The sequence below is a fragment of the Miniopterus schreibersii genome, assembly GCF_964146895.1.
Source record: "Miniopterus schreibersii genome assembly, chromosome: 8".
Taxonomy (NCBI): Eukaryota; Metazoa; Chordata; class Mammalia; order Chiroptera; family Miniopteridae; genus Miniopterus; species Miniopterus schreibersii.
In genome coordinates this window covers 29,423,938-29,446,841 of record NC_138109.1, presented here as the reverse complement: position 1 = coordinate 29,446,841, position 22,904 = coordinate 29,423,938, and the positions used below count along the sequence as shown (strand labels likewise).

Here is a 22,904-nt window from a genome sequence, read left to right as displayed (position 1 = left end):
TACTATATCAAATTCTTGAGATATGTATATATGTATATATATTTTTATGTGTATATATATTTCTTCTTGAGTTAACTCTGATATTTGTGTCTGTCTAGAAATGTATCCATTTCATCTAAGATGTCTACTTCGTTTGCTTGAGGTTGTTCATACTTTTCCTTTATAGTCCTTTTGATTTTTGTATGTTTAGTAGTGACGTTCCTTCTTTCATTCCTAACTTCGGTAATTTGTATTTTTTCTTTTTTCTCTTCTTGAATGGTTGGCCTAAAGGCTTATCAATTTTGTTGATATTTTTTGAGAATCAATTTTTTATTTCAATTATTTTTTCCTATTTTCTTCTTTTCTATTTCATTGATTTTCAGTTTGATCTTTTTATGCCTTTCTTCTACTTACTTGGCACATGAGTTTTTCTTTTTTAGCTTCTTTAGATGATTAATTTTAGATATTTCTGCTTTTCTGATACAAACATTTAAAGTTATAAATTCCTCTCTCCACACTGTTCTGCTGTCTTTCTTAAACTTTGATATTATTTTTTGTGTTCATTAATTTGAAGATATTGTCTGACTCTTTGTGTGTGGTTTCTTCTGTGATCTTTGGGTTCTTATGAAATGTATTCTTTTATTTCAAAATATTATGGAACTTACTATATTTCTTTATAATGTTGATTTTTAATTTAATTCTATTGTGGTTAAAGAACACAATTTGTAGTATTTCAATCCTTTTAAATTTATTGAGACTTATTTATGGCCCATACTAAGGCCTATGCATGAAAATATTCCAAGTACACTTGAAAAGAATTAGTATTTTACTCTTGTTGGTGGAATTATTCTATATCAATCTATTTCTATCCTTGGTCAAGTTAGTTGATAATGTCCAAGTCTTCTATGTTCTTGCTGACTTTATTTCTTGGGGGCTAGAGGAGGTCTGGTTGTTTTATCAATTACCGAGAGAAGGGCATCTGAATGTTCAAATATAACTGAATTTTTTGTTTCTCCTTTCATTTATATCAGTTTTTGTTTCATATAATGTGCTGGTTATTGATTTATTATCCCATAGTTTCAATTCAGTCTTTTTGCCTCATGTATGGAAATTGATCTGGACACTTTGTTCTTTCCAGCTGGCACCGAAGCTTTGTGCTGTAGAAAGCTCCAGAGTAGCATTGTAGAGCAAAAGAGTTTTGCTTCCAGATGTGGGTTTGCCTGCTTGGCAGGCTCCCGCACTGTGCCTGAGCCCCCCCCCCCAACCCCCCCAGGACCAGACTTTTGTAGTTCTTGCAGCCTCTCTGGTACCCAGATATTTCTGTACCTGGTGGCCAACAGCAGCTTCCCTTAACTGTCCTCCCAGGTGGTTTTATAGTGAAGTGCCTTGGTAAAGGGTCTTCCTGGTACCCTAGAGACATGGTTCATGGCAAGTTCCAGAAGGCAGATTTCCAGTAAGTTCTACTGGCATGGCACTGGAGCAGCTTTCCTCTCTCTCAGAGCCCAGGCTGTGTTCTCTCTAACAAGTTCTGGGTCTCAGCACAGGGGAGGAGAGCTTGGGGACAGCTCTTCCTTGGGTGCTCTGGCTGAGCCCTAGGATCAATGGTGGCTCCTTCTATGTGCTAGTCCTATATCTTTAAGTTCTTTACATCTTCTAGACTGTCCCTCATTACTTCCTCCCCTGATTTGTAGTTAATAGTTCTTTAAACTTTCCCTGTGTGGCTTCTCTCTCCAAATTGGACCCAGACTGATGTTTATTTTGAGGCTCTGTTTTAATTGCTTATACATTTATAATTATCATATCTTCCTCAATCTTAACCTCATTTATGGTAGTAAAAGTTGATGGTAGCGAAATTACAGCAGTTTCAGGCCTTACATCTTCCTATCATATTCTAAAACTCAGAGGTCTGTGTTCCATAACTTTCTTCAGGCCTTCAGATTTGTTCTAATCACAGTAGGATCGGGGCATAGTATGCTCTTGACTTACCTTGCACATGTTCTCTTGTTTCAGGTGGTACATGTGTCACCTTTGTTAGAACCACATAGGTCTCTAATGGAAGGAGAAAAGAGGGATTGAATGCTGTGGAGATAGCTCGTATATGTTCCGACAATGAGCCTCTGTAGTACTGAGCCTTCAAACATAGAGTGATGGCAGAAATGGTAGAAGCAGCCCCTTTAAGTAAAGTATAAAATTGAGCCCAAAGAAGGAAAGCAGGCTTTATGTCAATGAAAACAAAGGGAAGTGTTTTAAGTAAGGAAACACTGAATGTGGATTCTTCCAGAATTTCCACAGGAATTGTGGGTCACATATATCATTTCCCGTTATGTAACATGCAAAGCTAATGTGTGCTTGTATGTGTGTCTGTCTAAAATCCCAAATGCATTAATTAAAAATATGTTATCTGAAAGCAAATTGAGTGTGGTCCAAATGCTCAAGGAGATTCTAGCATCTCCTTAGTTGGACAGTCTGATAAATAGTCCTTGAGTAACCTCAGATAAAGCTCTTACGATAGTCCTTGGCACAAAGTAAACACTTAAAAATGTACCTTGTTTATTACTATTGGTGGTGTGTTATTACTGTTATTATTGGAGAACTTACCAGTTCCATTTCATACCTCTAAGGAAACTCCAGAGGCCCAGAATCACCTAAGATGCTATGAAAGTATATATATGTATGTATTTATGACATAGAAAATGATATTAAGTGCCAATGATACTAAAGGCATAATAGGGATATTTTACATTCATAGAGAAGGCATTCTCTTTAAGGAGATGGTTTTAATCCTGGAAATTACCAGAATATAACTAGTTATAGCTGAAACTATACTCTGGGAACCATTTTTAGGCAAGAAGGAGAGTGAAAATTTTCTACTAGTTTGTTGAAACTGTGGATTTTCATCCTTTCTCACTGAAGGTTTAGATTCTCTTCTACACACACACACACACACACACACACACACACACACACACACACAGTATACAGCTGCAAATATACTGCCTGAAAAGCTGTTCATACAGATAAATGTAATGCTTGCTCCCTCACTTGTTCCTAGTCACTGCTCAAATTTATCATCATCATAAGAAGCCTTTTCTCCCCAGTGTATCTAAAATAGCATTACCTTTTGGTCAGTATCTCAATCTCTATTCTATTCATTATCTTTGGAGTTATTGTTATCTTCTACACCAGGATATTTTGAGAGTAAAAGAGTATGCTTTTAATGTTTCCACCCAAACAACAGGTGTGAAAGGGTACTGCTCAGGGCAGATAGTGATGAGTGGTCCTCTTGAGTTTCATCCTAGCACTATGTTATTTATTTCTTATTTTGTTTTTCTTTAGAATGACAGTTTTATAAGAGCAGAGACTTTTCCTGTTTTGTTTGCTGTATCTCTAGTGCATATGGCAATACATGGTACATGCTAGCTGTTTGATATCCAGGGAGTTAAATAAAATATCAAAAAATATCATAACTGCCTCTTGCTATTATTTTTATGACTGTTGGAACTCTCCTATTGAGAGATACTTATTTGTTATGTCATAATCCTTTGATTAGGAAATATATTTTGTATTTGAAAATTTATAATGTAATAGCTGCTCTGGCTTCATTCCCTTCAACATTTGCATAAAGAGAAGATATGATCTTTATTGCTATTGCTTTTTCTTGCCTGTAGGGAAAATGGCAGTTTCATTAGGGCCCCTGCTTTTCAGCTTCTGGGAATTAGTGCTTACCTGGTGTTTGGGGTATTTAAAATGCTCTCAGATGGAGATCTGAAGGCTGAGAATAAATCCTCAAAGCCTATGCATATGAGTATCCTTTCCTAGCTCCTCGGGAGAACTTGTAGGACTCAGGATGCATATTTTAAATTTACAATGGTAAATGCGTTCTAACCAGTTCATCTTCACCTTTGTAGTTAGGGCAGGTAAATCGGTGTTTAGAAAAAATTATTATAGCAATTGTTCTTGCTGACACAGAGGGTTAACAGCATTTTGGCATTCTCTCAAGGTATTTCCTGTAGCTTTTGATTTGCGCCCTGTGACTAGGATTTCTGGAGTATTGCAGTGCATTTACTTTGTAACTCACACTGAAAGTACATGAAAAGGAAACTTCTACAGAGGAAGGAGGAAGATTGTCATTACTTAGTTGTAAGATGAAGGGCAACTATAAAATGAGGTTAATTACATTACATGTTCCAGTAGATGTAATTTACATTAACTTAAGGTTGGTTTCCAGCAGCATTAGTTTTCTATAAAGCTTTTCTTTCAACAATTTAAGGTCTTTCTTTCTGAAGTATTTTTGCCAAAATGTAGTTTTAATTATAAAGGAATAGAATGTTTTTTATAGAAACTAAGAAATTGTTTTTCTCAGAAGTTAATTTGTGTTCTTACGATAAAATATAAACTAAACAAACTCAAACAATTACTTTTCAGGTCTTTTCTTTACAGCTGAGGAGTTTCAGTAACAATGTGACTTACATTGTTTATTTCATTACTTCACTTTCTGTGGCAGTTAATCATTGTGTCAATGGTAGATTCAGAAGGTATAGAGTATTTTTGTTGCCGGTGGAAATGGGGTCCTTGTGATGTCGGGGGGAAAAACATTTCAAGGACCACGCATAGGAGGTTTATTAAAGCTGGAGCAAACACAAAGGACTATCCCAGGTTCAGCTCTTTCCTGCTGTGGAAGAAGTCCAGCCTTGCCTTCATTAAGCCCAGAAGAAAGGCCAGGGTCCAGAAATTCTGGACGTTGGTTGGTTCAGTTCAGTTTTGTCTCTGCCCTTATCCGGCTAGCTTAGCCCCTGTTCCAGGCTGCTCTCGGGTGATGCTGTGTTGCCATATCCAGTACCCAGGCTTGCACTTGGAGCTGGGTTGTGGTCCACATGGCTGTCAGGCCCATATGGCTGCTATGGAGAGAGCGGGGCGGGGGGAGAGAGTGCAAACAGAGAGAGAGAGAGAGACGCTGATGTGTTGTTTCACTTATTCTACATTCATTGGTTGATTCTCGTATGTTTGTATATGCCCTGACCGGGGATCCAACCCTGAACCCTGAAATATTGGGACAGTGTTAACCAGCGGGGATGAAGGATATTCTTTTATAATTACTTTCTAATTTATCTTTTGGTGATAGATTATCTTGATTTTTATTTATTTGAAAATGTCTTTATTTCACCTTTTTTAAAGGATATTTTTGCTAAATATTGGGATTATTGTCTTCCAGCCTTTAGAAAATACTATTCCATTGTCTTTTTGCTTCCTTAGTTTCTATTGTGAAATCATCTGTCAATTTTATTATTACTTCTTCAGAGGTATTCTGTCATTTTCCACAGTCTCCTTTTAATATCTCATGTCTTTTTTCCCCCTGTAGTTTTACTTTGATGTGCCCAACTCTGTGTGTGTGTGGCGCATTTTAAAATTTATTCTGCGTGGTGTTTGTATCTTGATATCTTTCTTCAGATACATTCTTAGACATTAACTTTTTAAATATTGCTTTTACCCTTTCTCTTCTCTCCTTTGCAAATCCAGTTACAGTGTTAGACCCTCTTACCCTATCCCTTTTTTCTCCTTTCTCTGTTCTTCATCTTTTGGTTTTCTGTGCTTCTCTCATATAAATCTGTCTACATCTATCTATATCTATATACATATGTATATGTATTTTGTCTTCCAATTCTAAAAATCTGTCGGGTTATTTGTAATTTGCTGATAAACCAGTCCATGGTGTTTAATTTCGGGTTATTTTATTCTTACGTTAAAAATTTTCCATTTAGTTGTTTATAATTGTCTCCAGTTTTCTGTTAAACATTCTCAATCTTGCATATTATTTTATTGAGCATATTAACCATATTTTAAGTCTGTCTGATAACTGTTTTTTGTGTTTTTTTCCTGATTCTCCTGTTTATATGATTTTATTTTCTGTTACCTCTTAGTTTCTCATCCCAATGATCATTTTTTTTTTCTATTTACTTGGTCAATTTTTGTTGAATATCAGGCTTTGAATGTAAAAATTATAGAAATAATTTGAAAACTTAGATGAGGATATTTTCCTTGAGACCAGTCTTATGATTGTTTTAGCTGATTGCTAGGGAGCACTAGCATTTCTGAATCACCTGAATTCAGACAGGCTTTTGTATGATTTAGATTTATGCCTCAGTTACTAGTTGGCTGTCTTAGTATGTCTGGCCTGCTACAACAAATGCCATAGACTGGGAGGCTTATTAAACAATAGAAATGTATTTCTCCCAGTTCTGGAGGCTGGAAAGTCCCAGATCAAGGCATCAGTAGTTTCCATGTCTGGTGAGGGTCTGTTTTCTATTCATTGATGGCCATCTTCTGTGTTCTCACATGGTGGAAGAAGCAGGGAAATTCTTGAGGGTTTCTTGTAAGGACACTAATTCCATTTATGAGGACTTTGCCCTAGTTACCTCCCAAAGGTCCGAGCTCCAAATATTACATTGGTATTAGTTAGGATTTCAACGTATGAATGTTAGGGGCTACAAACATTTGGTATATATCTACTTTTAGTTTACTCTCGTGGTTTGTGTTTTCAATATCCAGTTCTGTAGTGTAGCTAGTTAATAAAGCCATTGTCTCTTACCTGTGGAACCCCCTCCCCTCTCTTCCTAATGCCATGATACTCTAATTTTTGTTTCTCTACTTCATGAGCTTATTAAAAGCTATGGGAGAACAGAGGATTTTTCAAGGCAGTAAAAATACTATGAATGGTATTATAATGATGGAAATATGTCATTATACATTTGTCCAAACCCACAGAATATACACCATAAAGAGTAAACCATAAGGCAAACAAACTATGGACTTTGGGTGATTATGATATGGCAAAGGTTCATCCTTGGTAAAAAACGTACCATTCCTGTGAATGATGTTGATATTGGAGGAGGCTATGCATGTATGGCGGCAGGGGGTATATGGGAAATCTCTGTACCTTCATGTCAGTTGTGTTGTAAACCTAAAACTACACTTAAAAAAAATAGTCTTATAAAAAATCAGAAAACAAACCCCAGAGAGGTTGAAGGGTTAATCTCAACTCCAGATTAGTAAAGCTATAAGAAACATATCAACACTACATATACACACTTACAGTATACTAAGATATAGTCTACCCAGCAATTACTTTGACTTTTAGATATTTCTATGGGAAAGTAACTAACTTTTGTTTGTTATTAATTTGTTAAACTTTCAGATGATACAGCATTGTTTGAGTTGATTCAACTAGTTCCACCAGGTACTGTATTATATTCTGATAAGGTAATTGACGTGAACTCATTTTAGTGAAATGCTTTTTAAATATCTCATCTTTTTCCCTTCTTCCCAAATTAAGAACAATGTTGAGTTTCTAGTATTGTTCCACTATGTGTAAAATGTCAATAGACCAAAATAGTATATACAGAAAGACTGGCATAAAGTGGCATTTGAATACACTGTTCTAAAATTGAATGAATAGTAATAATTAAAAGAAAAAAACTGATATTATTCTAGAGTATTTATGACATTCATAAAAATTGACTGTTAGGTTTTCGTGATTTTTCTAAAATTATATACTTTTTGATATTTATCTTTGTTTTTGTGTGTGGACTATTATTGGGAATGGAGGGGAATACAACCTTACCTATTTAGCAAACATTACAAATCCCTAGAATAGGCAGAGTTAAAATATGGGGGTAGTTTTATTTCTGTTATTAATATCTATAATTATAGAAGAAATCTATCTTAATCAGGTGATTATGTGAAAAATAGCCATATTTTATTGAAAACTAGTAATTTGAAAAAATTTTGAATATTAAATATATACCTAATTCAGATAACCACAAATTCCAGGAAAAAAAAATATATATATATATTTTTAACATGTCATCTAATACCTTATAATGGCAGGTAAAAAAGAATGGAAGATAGAAAAATTTTTAGAGAGTGTAAGTAAATTTCAGATGTGTAAATGTCATAGCAACTTGATACATTTACAAGCTTTTTTCAAAGAAACTCATAGGTACTCATTAAATTTAGATAAGTAGTCTCCCTCTACAAAAGGGGGTAGGGATAATTAGTAATATGTATTACATGTCTGAATAAGGAAATGTGTTAATTCATTGAACATAACTTTAATTTTCCTTTCATGGAAAAAACCGTGACCCCAAAGCAGGTATTTCAGTGAGGCATCGGGCATTATATATATTGTACCTGATGATTTGGTTTCTAAATAGAACATTTTGTTATAATTTGAATCACAGGATATCTTTCTTGTAGTGGGTGAAACACTGTCTACATATGATGAAAATACACGAGATTTCATGTTCCCGGGTCCAAACCAACTTTCTGGACACCATGATTCAAACCGCCAGGTTACCATGAGGAGAATTTCTGGCCTTCGAGTAAGCGCTTATTGTTTTCTGAATTAATTTGTGATGCAGGATCATTTTTAAAAACCACCACAGATCCCTCAGTATCTGAAATGTGAGAATCTAATTCAAAGTTTAATTTGGTTTAAAAATAATGGTTTTCTGAAATTTTGGTGTTGTTTTAAACATACTGAAATTAAATGAAAATAAGTCAACAAAACCCATGCATCTACCATCCAAAATTAACAAGTGCTATTTACCTTATATTTTTCACATTTCTGTCCTTTCTTTACCCCTCCTCCCCACCCCTCCCCCGTCCTTATCTGTCCATCTCTTCTCTCTTTTCTTTATTTTTCTCAAAAGAATGACCAATAAACGTTTGGAAAGATGCTCAATCTCATTAACATTTAAGGAAATCCAAATTAAAAAACCATATCTTTTCATTTTTGTAACCATAAAAATGGTAAAATTTAAATATCACAATATCCGAAGTGTGAAAAAAGGAAACTCTTGTGCTGCTATGCCATGTAAACGGGAACAACACAATTCAGAGTTGTCTAGTAAGGGCAAGGATTCTCAAAGCCTATGCTGTTCTAGAGATCTATCTTAGACGTTTTCACTGGTATACAGAGAGCCTTCTTAGGAATGTTCATTTATCTCATTGTTTATAATAGAAGAAGAAGTTTGGATAGATTAATTATTATATGTTCATGTAGTGGAAATACATGTTTACCCTCCTGAAAATGAAAGCTGCATTGGGACAGCAGACTCCCCTGTCCTTCTGCCAACTTCCTTCAGCTTCCGTTGGATGATTTAAAAATATTTCATCCCTGGAAATGTCTTCCACTTAGAGAAACTGAGAAAAGCCCCTGCTGTTTTAGAGAAGAAAAAAGCAAAAGTTATCTAGCTTGAAATAATTTGGACACTTTTTACTAACTTTATAAAGTATTAGAGTAATCTGAGTAAGGAAAGTGGGGTAATGTATGAGCCAATGTGGTGAATTAAGTAATTTCTCCTGTAGGTGTAAGTTTATGATGTGCTCTATCCTGGGAAACAGCAACTTCAGCTTGCTGAAGGTACAAACTTTGACTGACTAGAAAATCTATGAAAATATACCTCCTTTGGGATATTTTCAGCATCCATTAGCTACCTTCTATACTATGAAAATCTTCAAAAAGTGTTTCAACAACTGTCTAGAAACTTGCAATGAAAAAAATACCTGATTTTAAATGATGGCCTTTTAAAAGTAATTTAAAATGCTGTATTATACCAAATTGGCAGTATAAATATGAATATGGACCATTAACAGTTATCTTTCTTCATTTAATTTGAGTTATTTTTATATATATTCAGAAGATATTGCATTGCTAAGGCAATATATAAGGTGGACTTCTGGTAATGGTGGTATGAAGAGGGAGGTTGGCCAGTTCCTCCCTCCACACAAAATAAATATGAAACTGGATAAAACTGTCACAAACAAAAGTTTCAGGACACTGGAAGCTAACTGGCAATTAGGACAAAACAGATTAAGAGTGTTTCTGCTTGAATAACTGCTAAAGCTTTGGGTAAAAATGGCGGGAATACATGGCCTTCTTGCCTGGGACTGCTCCCACACCCTGCGTGGCCAGTGAGAATTGTGGCTTCACCAAAGCTGGTGCTGGGTAGAAAAATCGGCAGCTTTTTTACTGCAGGGGTCAGGATTAATTTTGGGACTGTGATATTGTGATTTATAATAAACATGTATTTGGTCTTCATCCACTTTCTGGCCCAGAGCTCCTAAAACCCTTGGAATTTCTAAGTGATGAGGTCACTTTGTTAATTAGGTGATTTCTAGAAAGCCTCTTGGTAATCCAAGGAGGAGGGTTGGAACTTTCAGCCCTACCCTGGACTTCTAGGGAAGGTAGAGGCATTGGAGATTGAGTTCAGTTACCAATGGCTATTGATTTAGTCAATTATGTCTATGTAATGAGGCCTCCATAAATACCCAAGAGGACTGGGTTCAGAGATCTTCCAGATTGGCGAACATGTGGAGAGAGGTACTGGGTGAGTGATGTGCCCAAAGAGGGCATGAGAGATCTGTGTCCCCACATACTTTGCCCTGCACATATCTTCCATCTAGATGTTCATCTGTATCCTTTATATGGTGAATAGTAAACTGTTACCTTGAGTTCTGTGAGCAACTCTAGTCAGTTAATTGAACTCAAAGAGGGGATCATGAAAACCTTCAGTTTATAGCCAACAGGTAAGAAGCACAGGTGACAACCAGAACTAGTGATTGGCATCTGTAGTGGGGTGGGGACAATCTTGTGGGGCTCACCTGTGAAATTCAATGCTGTCATCAGGTAGATAGTGTCATGACTGAGTTAAACTGTAGGATGCCCAGCTGGTGTCACAGAGGATACCTTGCTGCTATTGGAAAACCCACACATTGGAATTGGTGTCAGAATCCTAGGGACAGCCCGGCCGGGCGTGGCTCAGCAGTTGAGCGTCGACCTAGGATCCAGGAGATCAAGGTTCAGTTCCCTGTCAGGGCACATGCCCGGGTTGCAGGCTCGATCTCCAATGACTCTCTCATCATTGGTGTTTCTATCTCTCTCTCCCTGTCCTTTTCTCTTTCTGAATCAATAAAGTTATATTTAAAAAAAAAATCCTAGGGACAAATAATGCGGCCCACCCTTCCTCAGAATTCCGTGATTCTGTGTAGACAGTAGTCTGAGTCTTAGGCTGTCCTCCTGAACCCATCCCTGTGGCAAGGATTCTGATCACAACTGGGATTGAATCCTGGGAATCACAGGCTACCTGAGTAAACTGAGCAAAACACTATAACATGGAGATATCATAGGACTGTTAGATGGATTACTGAAACCTTGTAAATGGTTATAGCAGTACCTAGCACATAAAGAACACTCAATAAATGTTAGTGATATGATGGTGGTTGTGAAGATCACGACAGTGGTAATGATGGTGGTGGTGATGGTGGTAATATCTTCTTTAGACTATGAATGTCATAAAAACAGTCTGTGACTTTCTCATTGTTGAACTGAACTCTTAGCATAGTACTTTGCCTGGAGTAGGTAATTAAATGTCCCTTAACTGGATTGAATGAATGAATTACATCTTATTGTAGACTTCATAGGGTGATATTTGAAATGGTGTGATGATTAATCTTAAGTTTCAACTTGGTTAGGTTATGGCACCCAGTTGTTTGGTCAAACAGTAGTCTAGGTGTTACTGTGAAGGTATTTGTAGATGTGATTAATATTTCCAGTCAGTTGGCTTTAAGTATAGGAGATTGCCCTTGACAATGTAGGTGAACCTCATCCAATTTACTGAATGCCTGAGGAGCAAAAACTGAGGTTTCCTGAAGAAGAAGAAATCGTGCCTCAGGACTGTAGCATAGAAACACTGCCTGAGCTCCCAGCCTGCTGGCTTGCTTACAGGTTTTACACTCACGGCTGTGTTATCAACAGCCTGCCAGCCTGCCCTATTTTTGGACTTTCTCCCTCCTCCCCACCCCTCATCACCTGAGCTTATGCATGAGAGGAATGCAAATAGTTTGTGGTCAGAGGATAGACTGTGGTGGTTTTAAAACATGTCCACAAATTTTTGGTACTCCTCTACTGTACAGAATATGACAGAAGCATGAGTGTTATACTTCTGAGACCACATCACAGAAGGATCTTGGCTTCCTCCTTGCTTTGCTCTTGGATCACTATCTTTGGGAGAACTGGCTGCCTTGTCCTGAAGACACTCAGCAGCCCTACGGAGAGGTTTATTTGATGAGGAGCTGAGTCTTTGCTAAAAGCTAGAAAAGAACTGATGCCTTCAGCCAAAGCCCATGTGAATGAGCTTTCTCTAGAAGCAGACCCTCCAGTCCCAGTAAAGCCTTCAGATGCCTGCAGCCCAGATGACATCTTAGTTGCAATCTCATGAGAGATTTTGAGCCAGAACCACTCAATTCAGCATCTGCCAGATTCCTGCTCCATAGAAACTGTGTAAGATAATAAGTGTTTACTGATGTTTTATAACAGTCATAATTGACATCATTAATAATAGATATGTTTGCAGAAACATATCTATGTTCAGTTAATTTTTAGGCAAGTCAGATTTGTTTTTCTGTAATGTGTGATGTTTGAAACTTTAAGCTTAGTAGGTCAAAGGCTGGATTTGTAGAAGACAAATGTAGGCACCTTTGGTCAATGTCTGACTTCGACTATATTAGAGAAAAGCTGCACTGAGAACAGAAAATATGTTTTAATGTTTTGGTGAATGCATATCTTGCGTGCTTCCAAATATTTTCTCAGGTGCTTTGTGACTGTTCTTTTGAATTTCATCATTTGTCTTCACTTTCTCTCAAAACAGTATTCAAGCTCATAATTGAAATGTTGCAAGAAATAGAAGCCAGATTCATTGATCTGAATGTAAGCTACATTATGTGAAAAAATGTTGGAGGAATCGATAGAAACTTATCTCTCTTTTCTTATTTTCAACAATTGCACATGAAGGAACTGCATTGTTGTTGTTTTTTAACATGAAAAGACTCTCCAAAGTATTTTTTGATTATGTTGTTAGTTTATGTAGTTAGTCTCAATTATGTAGTTCCAAATATTTGGAAGCATGCAATACATTAAAACATAGATATGTGTTTAGTTGTAAAAATAAAAAGAGCGGAAATCTATTAAGTATTTTAATGTATTTATGACTTTAACATTGTATCATAGTTTAAAAATCTTAAAAGAATTTTACAGGGAAATATTTGAAAGTAAAAAAATGCATTAATTATTTCATAAAGCTAATATAATCAACTCGTAAGTGAATCATCAGCAGTAAAACTGTTTCCTGCTAACATTTAGCATTATTATGTTGTCTTTATCTTTAATAAGAAGTGCAAACTAACAAATGAAGCTGCTGAACTGTGACAAGTGTTTGTTACTTTAGGTGATAGTTTCATCACTAATATCTTTTTTAAAAATTGAAATGTCTAATAATACCCCTTCTCCTCCCTGCTCCCAGGGAATTGCTCCAAAGCTGGAATTTTCTACAACCTCAGTGATCACTGAATGTCTGATAAGTTCAAGGAAGTGCCGCACTCAGGTTAGTCATTTAAAGTTTTTAATGGTTTAATTTATTTGTTCCTATTTATGGGCATTTAGCAAGCACTGTGTTTAATTTTTTTTTTTTTTTGGCTGCAGTTGTTTTCACTTTTTTTTGGTCAACCTTTAGTTTAGGTAAAGCACTTATCATAGGTGTTAGCAGCTTGGTTACAATATTTTTATTGTTGACATTATTACAGATGTCCCCTCCCCCCACCTCTTCACCCACCTTCACCAGCCCCTGCTACCGCTTCCCTCTGGCAGTCACCACACTGTAGTCTGTGTCTGTGGGTTATGTATATATGTTCTTTGGCTACATCTTAATAAATATGAGAATGAAAAGTTTGGTACGCATAATAGATGGTGCCATGATGTTCTGTTTTTTAAAAACTTTATGGGCCTTTCATTAATGTGAAAAAATCAGGCTGTCAGAAAGATGTTGAGATCAAGACATCCCACGAGAACTAGATCGGAGGCCTCTATAAATCTTCCAGAAGTTACAGGTTACTCTAGAAAGTTGAAAAGATACCTTTTTAGCAGATATGACAGAGGTTCTCAGGCTGGGACATTGGTGTTTAGTGAGTTATGCTTTTCTTAGTGTCTCTAATTCTTTAAGGGGCTATTGCTCAGTTTGGCGAGCATACTGATACTATCAGATCAAGGGAATCTTGAACACTCCGGCCTAAGTACCTTCTATGTTTTTGAAAACTGCCTTAGTAACTGAGATATCTGGGTCTAATATTCCATTCTGGTCTAACTTCATGAGTTACCAGAATTGTCTTGCTACCTTGTCCATAGGTTATCTCTTTATGTCTGTGCATCACTCATATGTGGTTGCATGATGACCAGGTAACAATGACTAGTCTGTGATGAAGAGCCAGTAGTATGTAAAGCCCAGAGGGCCCAAGCGGGGCAGGATGGGATCTACGATGGAAAGAGTGGACTGTTAATGTACTGCATTATCAGTTTTATAGTAAATTTCCTTAAGATGATATGTGACATAAGCTAAGAAAGGTAAAATACAGTTATAAAATTATCAAAGGGATCACATTTTATTTGGCAAGATATTTAGTACATCAGAGTTTAGCTGTAGTTATTTATCTTTTTTAAATGCAAGCTGAAACATAGCTGTTAGAGTCCTACCAACCTGTGCTTTCTAAATGTAGAGAAATGTTTCTGACTTGTTTTTGAGATAAACACTGTGCATGCTTGTTAGAAATTGTAAATTGTTAGAAATATCTTACATGGACTCAGACAAAATTTTTCTCTCCAGTGGGTGAGGTAAAGAAGTCTTTTTTGTGTGGAGTATAGCATATACACAGAAAAGCGCATACATTCTAAGTGGACAGCTTGGCGAAAGAGTCCTTTCTAAACGTAAAATTATCTCCGGAGTCTCCCCATTAGTAGTTTCATTGAACTTAAGAACTAACATTTTCCTCAGTACACTTTTGGGGAGACTTTTAAAACTTGCTATTTCAATCTTTGTCATTTGTTCTTTATTGAACGGTAATGTAAGAGAATAGGCTTTGGTGTAAGACAAATCTGGGTTCAAGTTTCTCATAGGCTGCTTTAGAAATTAAAGTAGAGAATATATATGCAGTGTGCCTGGCTCATAACATTTAATTAATGATTTGTGGCTGTTACTAGCTATTTTAATTAAGATAATTGGGAGAGATCAGAAGACAATAGAGTATAAAATAGAAAACATTGTCTGGTAGGCACAACAGAGTATATAGATTTACATTAAAATTATGAATGTTAACAGCTAGAATTTTAATCTTATTTGACCTTATTTGAGAATGTGATAAATCTACTTTTTAAAAGTGAATATTAGTTACAACTAAAATTTTAATGGCTATAAAGCAGCATTTTCAGACTCAAATAAAAGAATAAGACAAACCATTTTTGTTAAGAGAGGAGTCAGTAAAATCATAACAGTTATTGAGATTATTGAGGTTTACAGTACTTAAAATGATCTTTATTTCTTTTGGCACATTTTAAAATTGGATATTTTGTCAACAATTAGACTGAAAAAAATAATCATATGATTGTGATTTTCTGGAATAAAACTAGTTTTCTACTTATTTTTACCTACAGCGAAGTAGAATTTATTACTAGTTAAGTATCAATAGTAGCTTTATTAATATGTTTGTTAATCGGCTAGCTTTTGCTGTGTAAAAAGCCACACTGACTTAGTGGCTTAAAGGAAAGTGTTTCTCACAGTTCTGTGGGTTGGCTGCTGAGTCTTTTGGTCTGGACTGGCTAGGTGAGGGCTGAATGATCTGGGATGGCTTCATTCATGTGTCTCTCAGTTGGTTGCCTCTTTGGTCCAGGGAGGGACTTTACATTTCTGATAATTGGCTTGGTTTCAGCTGGGGCAATGGCCACAGACTGTCATCATCCTGGAGGCTTACTTGGTTCAGTTTGGCTTTGTCACATAGGGGCAGGAAGGAAGGTTCTTTAGGAATAAAAGACAAACATTTTTCAAGTCTCTCCTTGTGTTATGTGTCCTATTATCCTGTTAACCAACGGAGCAAGTCATAATGTCAGCAGTATAGATAGCACTTGCTTTGCGTTTTATTGTCATTAATAGGATGCATTAAGGATTGAGGAGAGTTGACAGCATGTATCTGTAGTAGGTACGCAGCCGTTTACAACTTCCTCTAGTAATACTTAGCATTAAAAAACATGAAGAAAGAAGGTGGGGTGAATTACTTTAGGTTTGGTATAATCAGACGAGGGTAAGTAGGAACTTTACAGCATTGCTGGAGGTGTATGATTATGGGTTTCATCTGGGTCTGGAGGTAAGAGATACTAAGATGTATGAAGGTCTGGGGGAAAGAGGTCTAGGGACTGAGGAGTTGAGAGGGCGAGTAACAGATTCAGGCAGAATAAAAGTAGTAGGTTGAGGAAAAGAAGCTTTGGTGAGCAAGGGATTTCAGAGTCTGGGATGCAGTGGATCTGCATAATGATGAAATCTAAGACAGAGTACAAGGAGACATTTAAAGCTTGAGAAACATCAAGTCTCAGTCCAAGGTCTTGGAAAGATTCATTGCTTGAACATTTTGTTAAACCTCAAAAGTCCTTTCCTGCGCTAACATTCCTGCCTTTGTGAGTCAGCGTGATGTCATAGAGGTAGGTGAAAGGGGATAAGGCAGAAAAATTCTGAATTACTTGTAGAAGTCATTGAACAAGGTGCGAGAAGGTCCAAGAGCATATCAACAGCTATAGAAGAAAGAAAGATGAAGAAATAATCTCATGCTGTTGGTTTGTATGAAACTCGTGGACTTATTTTTCCAATTAGGAATATATATATTTTCCTATTTACCTATTTCTAAAAAATATTTTATTCTTCATTTTATTTCACATTTGTATCTTATTTTCTTAGAATAGATACCTTTAGCAAATAGGGAAGGGGGTTGAGAGAGTAGAGTGGTGTAGGATTGGTGGTTTTCTAAAGTGATTAAAGATAGGAGGACATTCAAAGATTCTCAACTGCCCATTTTCTCTAATATTGGAAAGCTCATAATTCTAGACAATGAGTGTAGAGGTCTTATTTACTTGTAATCCAACTTTTAATGCATTTATAAGGCAGAGACTAAGTAAAATCTTATCCTAATAATGCAAAAAAATTCAAAATAATCACGTTTTTAAAAAAATTTTAGACTGATAACTATTTTTTGGAAGATAGAATACTAGTCATTAAAGTTTATTACATGTCTTTTATGCATTTTACTTTTATAACAATGTAGAGCCAGAATTAAGATGGTACAGTTATCTATCATTGAATTGTAAAGTTATAGTTTGGTAGAGATATTAAAGTCCTAATCATCTTGTATAATTCAAGTAATACATTTTATGAAAACCTGTTCTTAGATTTTCACATTGTATACATATATATATTTATAATCATAGCAGTATGAATGAAACTTGTTTTCTCAATAAAGATTTCATAATAAATTAGACCTGTATATTTGTAACATTACTAAACAAAGCCTTCTTAAATTATATATCCAATTATTTGAATACTTTATTATAAATAATAAATCAATGTTAGCATTAATTTTTAGTGTACTGAAAAATAATTTTTCTGACTTTATTTCTTAGATTTTTTCAAATGATTAAATACTGAGTTTTCATTTTCATAAAATACTGGTTAGACTTAAGAAGGAAGCCCTAGCAGTTTTTCTCAGCGGTTTGAGCATCAGCCCGTGGACTGAAGGGTCTCAGGTTTGATTCCAGTCAAGGGTACATACCTCAGTTGCAGGCTTGATCCCCAGCCCCGGTTGGGGCACAACCAATCAATGTGTCTCTCTCCTTGATGTTTCTCTCTCTCTCTCCCTCTCTCTCTCTCTCTGTCTCTCTCCCCACCCCCTTCCTCTCTCTCTGAAAAGCAATGGAAAGAAATCCTTCAGTGAGGATTAAAAAAAATAGGAAGGAAGCTTCATACAGTATATTTTATTAACTATTAGCGAGTTTTCTAGGAGAATATGGGTTTGATTTCCCCCAAGATCTGCACAAATAGGAAAGACTCATCTAGTTGGCTTTGATAGATTATACTGCCATAAAATGCTTTTTAAAGTATATGTCTGTCTATTTCTATCTATCTATTTCTATCTATCTAATCTACCCAAGTTAATTTTTATTTTTTATTCTTAGGATAAATATATTTACCATACGACTCCAGTTGAAAAATCACACGGCAGACTGCAAAGCAGAACATCAAGATCACAAAAGAAAAAATCCAAGTCACCTGAGAGAAATAAATATTGCGTAAATGCAAAAAACTACGAACAGCCTACGATTTCTTCAAAATCACACTCTCCATCTCCCTACACAAAAAGACGCATGTGTGAGCTATCTGAAGACACCAGGCGGCGGCTGGCCCATTTAAATCTGGGACCCTATGAATTCAAAAAAGAAACAGATAAACCTCCATTTGTGATTAGACATGTATGTGTTCTCTCAAACATTTCCATTTGAAACTGATCTAATCTGTTCTTTCACGAAAATATTATTCTGAAACTTCTTTCAACTTCTAGCCTATGTTGATAATTTTCTCTGACCTATTAGCCTGGCAATCTAAAATGGGAAATTACCTGGGAATAAAAGAACATTCTCTTGCCAGTCTTTAGCCCTGACAAAGAACATGCTCCACTATGAATGCCATGGCAAATCCTCTAAGTACCATTTCCTTTCTTACAGCGTGTACAGCGCGGTAACTGTACACATTGAACTTAGATGTAATTGATGTTAGGACGAACATGGAGGGTAGGGTTTTAAAAGAGGACTACGTTTTCTTTATGAAAAGGAAGACCCTCCTTCCCCCAGCCTTTTAAAAAGTCGTAATGGAAAGGAAATTTTCTTTGAAATTATGTCTGATGGGTAAACCTTATATAATGAATGGATCTTTGAAGCGAATCATTATTTGATGGGAATGGGAAGGCCTTTGAACATGAAGGGAGTTAACTTCAGGGTAGCATAGTTCTTATCTTTCTCTATAGAAGCCTGCTTTTGATGTGGTTTAAGTTTAAATGATTGTGATTACATTTGGCTTATTTCAGTAGAATTTATTTATAAGTTCTGATAAGATTTTTTTGGTGGTGGTTTGTGTAAACAGTATCCAGATACTGTTTACTTGCTTGTTTGATGGCAGCTTCAGAATGATTTTAATTTTATATCTGCCCTCAATTGTAAATTAAATTGAAAAGAAAGGACATGCTAGGTGGCTATGCACAAAAATAACCAGGAATATTTTGGGGGTTAGCCACATAAAAATTGTTAGGGAAATGTTCTTAAAATGTTTATTAAATCATTGTTTTTCACATCAATGTTCAAAATAGAATAATTCTAGTATGGCTTGTATAAACCTTGACATTTGTATTAAAATGATTTTCTTCTCAGCTTTCTGATGATAGAAAGAAATGCATACTCCTAAGCCTATAGTTAGAAAATTGCTGCCCGGCTGGGCGTGGCTCAGCAGTTGAGCATCGACCCAGGATCCAGGTGACTGGGTTCAATTCCCAGTCAGGGCACGTGCCCGGGTTGTGGGCTCGATCCCCAGTCGGGCCTGCAGGAGGCAGCCGATCAATGACTCTCTCATCATTGATGTTTCTCTCTCTCTCTCTCCCTCTCCTTTCCTTTCTCTGAAATCAATAAAGGTGTATTTAACAACAACAACAAAAGAAAGGTTCTTCCTTTCAAATCTATTTAAAAAAAGAAAAGAAAATTGCTTACCTTGTTGTATAGAAAATTGGATTTTTCCAGTTATATTTGTAAACATAGTCATGTCTTCCCCCTACCTCAATAGCCATTCATGATTTTAAAAGCACTTAACAAATGAAATTCTAATTTGGTACATGCATATGCAAAATGTTAACACTTCTAGGAAAGACATTCTAGTTTTACATACATTATCTGAAATATAGCAAAGAATATGGAGCAGTTTCAAGAAATCACTAGCACAGTCCAAAACAAACTGGCACAACCATTCTAACAGACTTAAACAGCATTGTTTTCATTTCCATTTCTCCAGAAAGGATTTTATTTATGCAGAATAAAATTTTTTTTCTCCTGTGGTAAAATACACATAACAGAATTTACCATTTCAGTCATTTTAAAGTGTATAATTTAGTGGTGTCAAGCACATTCATATTGTTCTGCAACTGTCACAACCATCTAGTTCCAGAACTTCTTCATTATCCTAAACCTGTGATCTTTAGGCATTCACTTCCCACTCCTTCCTTTCTCCAGCCCCTGGCAACCGCTAATCAGCTTTTTTCTTTCTGGCTTTTCCTATCCTGCCGTTTCATGAGTGGAATCACACAGTATTGGCATTTTGTGTCTGGCTCTCTCATTTAGCACAGTGTTTTAGGTTTTAATCCATGTCATAGCATGTATCAGTACTTGATCCTTTCTATGGCTGAATAATAATCCATTGTATGGATATATACCAAATTTTGTTTATCCATCATCTGTTGATTGGCATTTGGGTTGTTTTCACCTTTTTGTTATGAGAACAGTGCTTCTGTGAACATTTGTACACATTTTTGTCTGAATAGCTGTTTTAATTCCTAATTGCTTTTAATACCCAGGAGTGAAATTGCGGGGCCATTAGGTAATTCTGTGTTTAACCTGAGGAATTGTCAAACTGTTTTCCACAGTGGTTGCCCCATTTTACAATCCCACCACTAATGTATGAGGGTTCCAATTTATCCACTCAACAACACTTGTTATTTTGTTTGGGTTTTTTATTATAACCATCCAAGGGGGTCTGGAGTGGTATCTCATTTGGTTTAGGTTTTTATTTCCCTAATGACTAATGATGTTAAGCGTCTTTTCCTGTGCTTATTAGCCAGTTGTGTATTTTCTTTGGAGAAATGTCTATTCAAGTTTTTTGCTCATTTTTAAGTAGGTTCTTTGTCTTTTTGCTTTTCAGTTGTAAGTTTTCTTTATATATTTAGGATTCTAGAACTTCATCAGGTATGATTTGTAAATTTTTTTCTCATTCTGTGCCTTGTCTTTTTACTTCTGTTTTTAATTTTAATATTAAAAAATTGTGCTAAAATATACACAATATATAATTTACTATTTTAACCATTTTAAGTGTACAACTTAGTGGCATTAGATATATTTACACTGTTGTGTAATCATCACTACCATCTGTTTCCAGAATTTTTTTTCATCTTGCTAAATTGAAACTCTGTACCCATTAAACAATAACTCTCCGTTCCCTTTCCCTTTAGCCCCTGGCAACTACCATTTCTGCTTTCAGTCATTATGTACTTCACTACTTTGGGTGCCTCACAAGTGGAATATACAGTTTTTGTCCATTTGTGACTGGGTTATTTCACTTAGCATAATGTCATCAAGGCTCATTCATGTTATAGCATTTGTCAGAATTTCCTTTTTACAGTGGGATAATATTCTTTTACATGTATGTACCACATTTCATGTGTTTATTTATTTGCTGATAGACACTTGGGTTGCTTCCACCTTTTGGCTACTGTGAATAATGGTGCTGTGAATATAGTATCAAAGTATCTGTTCAATTCCCTGCTTTCAGATATTTTGGGTTGATACCCAGAAGTGGAATTGCTGGATCACATTACAATTTGATCTTGAATTTTTTGAAGAACTTCCATACTCTTCCCATAAGTAGTTGTACCAATTTATATTCCCACCAACAATGCAAATGGGTTTCAATTTCCCCACATTTTCTTTAACTCTTATTATTTTCTGTTTTTTTGTTTGTTTTTTTTATAATACTGATCCTAATGGATATGAATTATTATCTCATTTTGGTTTTGATTTATATTTCCTTAATGATAGTGTTGTTGAACATTTTTTCATGTGCTTATTGGTCATTTTTATATCTTTTGGAGAAATATCTATTTAAGTCCTTTGCCCACTTTTAATTGAGTTTTTATTAAGTTATAGAAGTTTATATATTCTGCATATTAATGCCTTATGTATCAGATAATTTACAAATATTTTCTTCTATGGGTTGTCTTCTCATTCTCTTGGTATTGTTCTTTAAAAACTTCAATTCAAAGTTTTTCATTTTCATGAATAGAGCTGTCTCTTTTACACAGATTTATATCACTCTGACTTTTTAATTTTTGGTTAGAAAATGTGGTTGACTGTTATTATCTGTAAGCCCTAAAGCACTCAGCACACTGGGCTCTGAACACAGCCAAGTAAAGACACTGAATTCACAATGTATATGCTAAGGAGAAAAGTAGCAAGTGGCTAAACTTATTTTTTAAATGTGGCAAAGTAGATTCCTCTTTTGTAAACTTTGTAATGGAAAGCAAACTAGGCAATGGAGTAATGGATATTTCAACTGTTTATTCACTTTAAAATAGGCTCAAATATATAATTAAGCATTTCTGGAATTTAATATCAATTTTGTTTAAAAATGAACAGCAAAATACTCAACTGTGCTTTGACTTTGAAATGTGCCTGAACCATATGGTCACTATCATGTTAGCCTAAAGATATGTGGTCTATGTAATTTAGTTGATTTTCTGGTGCCATAGGACTGAAAGAAGATTTAAGCTGTTTTGTTTTGTTTTACATTGAATTCCTCCTTCTTCTAGGTTGATCCCCCAAGTCCCAGGGCTGAGACTTTATTTGGATCTTCTAGCAGAGACTGTGAAAGGGATGGGTGGTCCAGGATGCACAGTGGTAAGCTACGAGTTCTCTCTCTTCATTGCTTTATTGCGTTGGCCACAGTCAAGCCTTTAATTTGACATCAGTTAACAAAAACAAAGTCTTTTGCTGTATTATTGGTTAATATGATATAGAGCTACTTTTTATAACTTGTGGGACACCCATATATAGGTACTCTCTAAAATTAATAGAATTTCTGTCATGTTATAAATCATCTCCCTCTTTGGCATACAAAAAATATGTACTAACATGTTAAAGACTGAGACCTTCTAGTAAAAAACAGCTTGATTTTGTTTTGCTCAACAATTTCTAA

At 35.6% G+C, this 22,904-nt stretch overlaps 1 protein-coding gene across 4 annotated transcripts in view; it reads left to right on the top strand.

Moving 5' to 3' along the window:
• Positions 1–22,904, top strand: part of SPATA6 (spermatogenesis associated 6) — a 63,602-nt gene that overhangs the window by 16,412 nt on the left and 24,286 nt on the right. For 3 of the 4 annotated variants that reach the window (XM_081145622.1, XM_081145621.1, XM_081145623.1), the window contains 5 exons: positions 7,172–7,213; positions 8,233–8,357; positions 13,338–13,418; positions 18,077–18,370; positions 22,519–22,606. In XM_081145622.1, coding sequence (XP_081001748.1) covers positions 7,172–7,213; positions 8,233–8,357; positions 13,338–13,418; positions 18,077–18,370; positions 22,519–22,606 — 630 coding nt within the window. Of the gene's footprint in view, positions 1–7,171; positions 7,214–8,232; positions 8,358–12,209; positions 12,320–13,337; positions 13,419–18,076; positions 18,371–22,518; positions 22,607–22,904 lie in introns of those variants that run through there. The other variant, XM_081145624.1, reaches the window with a different exon arrangement.